Source organism: Ailuropoda melanoleuca, chromosome 4 (genome assembly GCF_002007445.2).
Source record: "Ailuropoda melanoleuca isolate Jingjing chromosome 4, ASM200744v2, whole genome shotgun sequence".
Classification (NCBI taxonomy): domain Eukaryota; kingdom Metazoa; phylum Chordata; class Mammalia; order Carnivora; family Ursidae; genus Ailuropoda; species Ailuropoda melanoleuca.
In genome coordinates, this window is record NC_048221.1 from 80012392 (window position 1) to 80020627 (window position 8236).

Consider the following 8236-nt stretch of genomic DNA (forward strand, 5'->3'; position numbering starts at 1 on the left):
AGGAATAAAGATTTTATAAATGACAAAATACCCAAAATGGATTTCTACTCATGGCTGTAGGTATTTCCATCTCAGACCAAATAATATAGTAACTGATAGAAATCTATAACTACCTTCTTTGTTACTAGAAGCCTATATTGAGATAAAGCCGCCCCAATGAGTGCGTCTGTTTGCCAGGGCCGGATACAGAGTTGAGCTGTCCACACCGGGTAAGCAGATGAAAACACATGATTCCACTGTGCTAATATTCTTCTTTGACCCAGGCTGTGCAGCTGCCTAAAGACAGTATGAAATCGTAGCAAGTTCTCCAATTTCAACACCTTCTGGTTCATGTTTCCCCTGGAAAAAGTTTTAAAATAATATCTTGGTTAATATGGAAATCAAGTTAGCAAATATTAATTGGATATCTACTCCATGAAAAACACTGTGCTAGAGTTACAACAATAAGTAGACCTCGATTCCTGCCCTGAAAGAGCTCACGGGCTAATCAGGGAGATGGAATTCCATACTAACTACTCTCTAGATGTTAACTATCATTATTGTTAACGTATCTACGACAATAGAACTGAAATACAACTTACAAAGGGATTTTTTTACATTCTTGAAACATCAACTAACCAGATCACAACTAGAGTGATTTTTCTAAAATGCAAATTTGAACTCATCAGCTCTTTGCCAAACACCCTCCAGTGGCTGGCTATTATTCCCGAAAACATGCTATATAAGGAATTATTATCTGTCCTCTGCTAAACTCTAACTTCATCTCTTATATTCTTTTGGTCCCCTCCCTCCTATCTCTGAGCTTTTGTTATTCAGACCGTCCCCCCCCCACACACCAAATCTCCAATGGCTTGTCATCTAATTTTTGAACCTCTGCATATGCTTTCTCTCCTTGGAATTGTCTTTCAAGCCTTAATATTTTTCCCTCTTCCCACCTCCCCCTCCCCCAAAAAAGACGCTTCTAGAGTGGGAAGAAGCCATCTAATAAATATTTGTTGAATAATACCTTTTGAATATTATTCTTGGAATGAAAGAAGAGTTACCTAAGAGAAAACTGCAACAGAACTCAATAGTGTAGCTCAGAACTCAAGAGTATAGTTATTTTCCTCCTTGAGTCTTCTTTCTGCTTTCAGTACTGCATTTCTACAGCTTTGCTTTTGTTTTTAAAGAAAAGAGCAACTGTGGGGCGCCTGGGTGGCTCAGTCGTTGAGCTAGCGGCTGGAGCCCCACATCAGGCTCCTCCGATGGGAGCCTGCTTCTTCCTCTCCCACTCCCCCTGCCTGTGTTCCCTCTCTCACTGGCTGTCTCTGTGTTAAATAAATAAAATCTTTAAAAAAAATTTTTTTAAATCGTAATAATAAAAATAAAAAAAGAAAAGAGCAACTAAAACAACGTAAGATGTACATGTTTTCTCAACAAACATTTCCTGAGTACCATCTTCCAGACATTACATTTGAGGATGTTGATTCAAAGTTTAATGAGCCAGAGTCCCTTCCTTCAGAATTTACTGTCTTTAAAGAGCTCCAATATTGAGATTCTCAAGCACAGGAAAACACCCCAAGAATGGCACATTTTTAATATCTTATTTAGGTACATGTTTCTGGCCTAAGAAGTAAAGGGATTCCTCTAGGAAAAAAATTTTTAATGAGTCTAAAACCAGATCTGACAAGAGCATAAATTAACGGAATGGAAAGAAAAGCACTACATGGAGATTAACCAAAACACCGACTGAGGCAGGAATCAGATAAACACACTGGGGGCAATAATCCAGGTGTGAAAATTGGAAGGAACCTTACTTGTTACTACTTATTCCGAGCTCCTCATTTCATAGAAAAGGGAAATGAAGAGTCCAGAGAGGTCAAAAAGATTTCTCCAATGTCATAACATCAGTTAATGACAGGCCTAGAAGACAGGTATCTGACTCCCAATTCGGTGCTTTCGCAGCGAGGATATCCTTATCGTGGAATCTGAAAAGAGATGCTGGAAATACGTAGCTGCGTTGGTGGAAACGGCTGAATGCTGGAATTTATCTGAAAGGTAAAAAGAAATCATTGTAGAAAAATGACGGCTCCTCGAACCCGGGCCGGGAAAGCTTGGTCCCCAGGCAGGCGGGGCGCGCGGGGAGCGGGAGCCACTTTCGCTACGCCTGACGCGGGGTCACGCAGGGAATAAAGGCCTCGCGGAAAGGCTTCCGATCGCTCAGTGTTTTACAGCTGGTGCCACTCCCACTTCAGGCCAAACAATACACGACCCCCGGGACGACCCGGCAAAGGAACTCCACTCACTTCGCCGCTACATTAAGCCCTGGGCGTCCGGATCCTGAACCAAGGCAGAGATCACCTTGAGCATCCGGGACCGCAGCCCGTCAGTCCGTCCCCGAAACGGTCCCCGTCGGACTTCCGGTACCGCCGGAAGCGGTCCTTCCCGGAATTCGGAAGCCCGAATGCTGCTGCGGCCAGGAGTGGGGTTGTCCGAGGTGATCCAGTGGGCGCCCAGGGGAGGGGCGGGGAGGCGCTACTTCAACCTGTGGCGGGCTCCTGGGGTCAGCCGCGCTTCGGCAGTCGCTTCTGCACGTCCCTTCACTTTCTGCGAGTCCCTTACTGCTACCCTGGGACTCGAGCGGCCCTGGTGCTGAAATGTGGGAGAAATGATACGGTTTTAAAAGACACATACCTAACAAGGAGGGGAAAATGCGAGGGAACGTGGTGATGGAACAGTTAGTACTGGGCGAGGGGCGCCTTCTCTTTGAAAAGTCGCCTCATTTGTGGGTAGCCAGAGTTCCAGTCTCAGCTCGTTCCCCGTTCTGTAGGCTTGGGGACGTTATGTAAACTCTCTGTGCCTCGGTTCTGCACGATGGTAATGATAGCAGCTGCTTCATAGAAGAGCAGTAAGGTTTGTAAGAACACCTGGTGCGTAATTAGGATTTGCAGTTGCGGTTATTACAGCCTCCTCCCAGAGCACTCCCACACCCTGATTGGACATTATGTCTTTTGGGCTGTCCCCTTGACCACAACCTGCACCACTTCTCGAGTATAAGTATTGCTTTATCTCTGTCCTCAAGGTCTAACGCTACCCTCAGCTAATGATATGGTACAGAAGAGTTTCTTACTCAAAAACATACTTACCGTTACCTCCCTCCCATAATCTGGCCTCCTAACTCATGCCTCCTCCCCCTTAACTTTTTTATGTTATTATTATTTTAAAATTTTATTTGTCAGAGCACAAGCAGGGGGAGCCGCAGGCAGAGGGAGAAGCAGGCTCTCCGCTGAGCTAGGAGCCTGATGCAAGACTTGGTCCCAGGACCCTGGGATCATGACCCCAGCCAAAAGCAGAGGCTTAACGGACTGAGCCACCCAGGCGTCCCTCCTCCCCCTTTTTATCTTCCCACTGCCTGCCACAGGTGTGCAGTCGGTGTTGCTGTATGATTAATGGAAACCTCTGTCCTGGAAATTTTTTTAATGAACCTAACACTCACTTGAAAACTATTAAAGTTCATTCCATTTGCTATCATTTTACTTAACCATTTACAGACACCCAGTAAAGTGCAATTTCTGCAACAAATTGTTCTTTGCTTATTTGCTTTACCAAGCCCTTGCGAAACAAGCAGAAATTGGTTGGTAGAATACCAAAGTAGTAGTCATATCCCCTCCCCCCAGTTTTAAGTGAAAATAACTGATACTTTTCTAAATCGTGAAGATCAAACTAGTAGAAAATTCAAGCAATATCTCCCCTCCCCCATATATAGAAAGAAAGTAGCTAAAAAACAAACAAAAGGATGAGGGCAGTTGAAAGAACAGAGGAACCGTCCTGGAAGACCACCTAGTGCCCAAAGCTGGAAACAATTGAGCAACAAAATAACACCCTGTTGGATTACAACCCGAAGTATAGAGTATATAGGCATTCACGTTGATATAAATCAATGACTGAATGAATAAATAGGGGAGAAGGAACAAATTCTCCCTACAGAAGAATTCTGTATTTATATATCTACATCTATATCTTATCTATATTTATATATATATAACAGCCACTGGGAGGTAAAGCTTAATTCCTCACCACTTGAGTGAGGGCTGGGCGTAGTGATTTGCTTTGGGAGAACAGAGTATGGAAAGGGAAAAACAGTAACTGGTAGACACCACCTTAACCAACTTACCAAAGTAAACATTACTAGTGATGTGATGTTGATATCACATACCCCCTAAAATGATGTGATAAGGACATTTTATCTCTGTAGAATCCTTCTCAAAACCCACAACTCTACTGTAATCATGGGGAAAACATCAGACAAACCCAAACTGAAGAGCATTTTACAAAATACCTGAGCAGAACTCTTCTAAACTGTCAAGGTCATGAAAAAGAAAGACTATCACAGATCAAAAGGGACTAAGGAGACATGATGACCATATGCAATGTGGAATCCTAGAGACAATCCTGGAAGAGAAAAGCACCTTAGTGGAAAAACTAGTGAAATCTGAATGAAGTCTGTAGTTTAGTTAATTGTAATACCCCAGTGTTAACATCTTAATTTTCACAAATGTATCATAGTTGATATAACATATAAACATAAGAGAAAACGGGGTGGAGGACATTTGAGAATTTTCCACTGTTTTTGTAACTTTTCTATAATATAAATTTATTCCAAAATGTAGAATTTCCTTTTTAAAAAAGAAAGTGAATTAAATCCTAAATCTCACCTATCCAGAGGTAACCACTTGTATTATTTTGGTGAACATCATTCCATTTATCTCTGTGTTTAAATACATGTACGCATGCAATTATATATAAATGAGATTCATTATATAAATGCTGCTTTTTATCTTTACAACATATGTAATGGAAACCTTCCATGCTGGTGAGCATAGATCTATATCCTTTACAAATGACTGAGAAAGATCCCATTATCTATAAGTGCCATATTTACATAGCTACATATATGGGTTGTTCCCAGTATTTAACTTATAAACAATATTGCATTGAATATTCTTTTTTAAAAATTTTTTTATTTTTAAATAATCTCTACACCCAACATCGAACTTGAACTTACAACCCTGATGTCAAGATTGCATGCTCTGCTCTTATTTCCCTCTGCTTTCTTCCCCACTCTCCACCCCCTTTAGCAACACCTAGAGGGTTTAAAGGGAGGCAGATTTAGATGAAATGAAAAATGATACCTACTTCATGGTAGATGGAAGAACCAGAGATTTTGATAGGGGCCCTAAGCAGGGAAAACTGGACAGAAGGCCACAGGCAAAAATGAGCAAAATAAAAATTGGGCTAAGATTAAGACTGGCTGACAGAGCCTTCAAGGATGAGGTTTTCTCTGTCAGTGGTAATGGGAGGAGAAATACTTTTTCTCAGGATTTCCATGAGGGAATTGAAAGGGATTGGAGTGTTAAGTGTATTGTCCAGAGAAGAGTTCTTTAAAGAAGCAAAGCAACTTTGGGTGCTTTCGCTTGTTTTCATTTGCTTTAATCTGTGCGGAAGATTAATACTGTGTTTTTTGTTTCTCTAGTGTTTAGTAAAATAACATTTTCTGTTTCTGCTTACTGGGAAAATTGAGCTGTATAAGCTTTCTTTTTGCTTTCAATTGGGAATATTTGGAAAAATAACAATTTCACTTTCCTGTAAGATATAGAGACTTAAATGAATATGAGAGTTTTCAACTTCTTGTTTTCTGTTAAAACTGTATCCTTAGAAATATAATTTGAGTAACTTAATTTTGTCAGATTCTGAAGACTGGGAATTGTTGTCTTCATGGAAGAATAACCTACAAGAGATGTTTGGCTTGATTGTCTTCCTTGGTAATTTATCCTGCTAACAACTTAGTCATTGATGTGTCTTTTTTCCTAAATATAAATACTTGTGAGATTGCTCTATTAAATTGGAAATGTACATTGGCATATTTTTTCTTCCTTTTATGTGTCATAGTAAAATAAAAGCATGTTACTTGGCTAAAGAAAAAAAATTGCACGCCCCCCCCCCCCCGCTGAGACAGCAAGGCACCTCGCAATGAATAGTCTCGAGCACACACCTCTGCATGCCAGTTCAGTTCTTTCTCCTAAATAATGCCTGAAACTGGAAGCTCTGTTTCCTTTCAGTGGAGAATGGTATTTACTATCTAAGCTCTGGGTGTTAGGTGTATTCATTGTTATTGGAGTTTCACTGCTATCAATCTCTCTCTGTGGACGAAGCTAGGGAATATATACACATATATGCACACATTTCCAACCATATACATTGAAAATCATAAATTCTTACTAATATCACCAATTCCAATCTAAGATCATGGGTTCACTCTGGTCTTTTCCTTTTCCATATTTGTAACTTCTTTTTTTGGCAGTGAGAAACTTGACTTTCATCAACCTTGACATATTTAATTATTTGAGCAATTCCCTTGTATGAAACCAATCTTCAATTTGGTCACAACCCCCTTCCTTGAGCTTATGTTCTCCTTACCTCTTTTCAGCTTGTACTCCCCAGGCCAATGCACCCCTTGAAGTGGATATCCTCAACACCCTGGTTGGAGTAAAATGTTAAAATTAGGGGAAACTGAACAAAGGATATTGAGGAACTCTCTTTCCTGTCTTTGCAACTTGTCGGTAATCTAACTTTACACCCACGCAGAGCCACCGGACCCTACCCCCCACCCCATCCCTGCCCTACATCTGTGGATGCCTGTCTTACCCTCACCTCTAATGGCTTTAGGACTAAACTGCCGAGAAAGGGGAGGGATGCAGAAGGGGTCTTATTCCCACTTCATCTCATGTCTTTTGTTAGCCTTCTAAAAGTCTGATCGTATTAACCATGAAACAAAACATGTTTGGACATAGGAGGAGCCAACTTAACCACGAATAATGTTTCATATTGCCATCTTCTTGGTGAGAACCATTTCTCAGGACTATTAAATGATAGGCCGTAAAACCCGCTTGATGAGCAAACTTGAAAGAACAGTAAAAACAAAACAAAACAAACAGTTGTTCTTGGTCCATTAGCCGATTTGAGGTCTACCAATGATTCAGTTTTTCTTTTTCTTTTCTTCTTTTTTCTTTTTACATTTCAACTTTTTTCTTTAAAAAGAGTGAGTTGTGTACAGGGGTGTTAAATGCTTTATAAAGAAGAAACGGCACTAGACCAACTTACCCTCTTCATCTTCCTTGTCTTCCTCAGCTTCCTCTTTTCCTGCTTTTTTCGGCCCTGATGAGTCCCTTTTCTTGCCGCATCAGGCGTTCCTTCAGTGCAGTATGCAGTGATGTCCTTCCCGTGTACTTCCTGCAGCCTGGCAGCCTTCTTTTCGTGAGGCAGCTTGTCATCTGCAGCAGCGTTACTCTGCATCCCTTCCAGTTTCTTTGCAGTGTCACCAACGGATAGGCCGCGATGTTCTCCTGTGATTTTAGGGCGATACTCACAACAAGAGTATCTTGTGTATCTCCCAAAGTGCATTGGGATTCTTGAACTTCTTTTTTGTTTCCCCTTTAGGGGGGGCATAAATTTTTATTTATGTCTTCCATGAAGACAACAATTCCCAGTCTTCAGAATCTGACAATAAATAAATTTTTATTTCTCTTTCACAGCCAGCCTTGTCCACCTTTGCCACGTCTTCAAATTTTCCTTTCTCTTCCACCTTTCTGACTGCTTTTTAGAAAACTCTGAGAAGTTGACTGAAGCATCTGGTTGCTTCTTCTTGAGCTCCTGCCGGCAAGTTTGCGTGAAGAATGCATATGATGACATTTTGCTTCTCGACTTCTTAGGATCGCCTTTGCCCACGTTTTATTATTTTCCACTAACAACCAAATTACATAAAGCTTTTCTATGGGTTTCCTCTTGAGTCTCCTCAACTTCACTGATTTCTTCATATGCAATTACATCTCTTTAAAAATGTCTATTTGCTGTAAAGTCTTTGATTTCATTTTTTCCAGCTTTACTGAGGTATCTTACAAAACTGTAAGATATTTAAAGTGTACATGCAATAATTTGGTATACATATACATTGTGAAAGTATTCCCCTTCCACTGAGTTAATGAACACATCCATCACCTCACAAATTTGCTTATATTGATTTATTTATTTTTTACTGGGAACATTTAAGTTCCACTCTCTTAGTAAATTTCAGTTATACAATACAGCATTATAAACTAGAACCACATTGTTATACATTAGGTCCTCAGACCTTAGAATGTTTGTACCCCCATACCAGCCTCCATTTCTTTTTTTTTTAAAGATTTTATTTATTTGTTTG

At 40.5% G+C, this 8236-nt stretch overlaps 1 protein-coding gene and 1 pseudogene across 2 annotated transcripts in view; both read right to left on the reverse strand.

Annotated features, from left to right (window-relative positions):
- MTIF2 (mitochondrial translational initiation factor 2) overlaps positions 1–2421 on the reverse strand; it is a 23635-nt gene extending 21214 nt beyond the window's left edge. For both annotated transcript variants that reach the window (XM_011237816.3, XM_002914040.4), the window contains exons 1-3: positions 2286–2421; positions 1797–2030; positions 114–339 (exon numbers count right to left, since the gene is read on the reverse strand). In XM_011237816.3, the coding sequence (XP_011236118.1) occupies positions 114–332 (219 nt within the window). In that variant the 5' untranslated portion in view covers positions 333–339; positions 1797–2030; positions 2286–2421. The remainder of the gene's footprint in view (positions 1–113; positions 340–1796; positions 2031–2285) is intronic.
- LOC109488424 lies at positions 1903–7767 on the reverse strand (annotated as a pseudogene).
- Between the last annotated feature and the right edge of the window lie 469 nt (positions 7768–8236).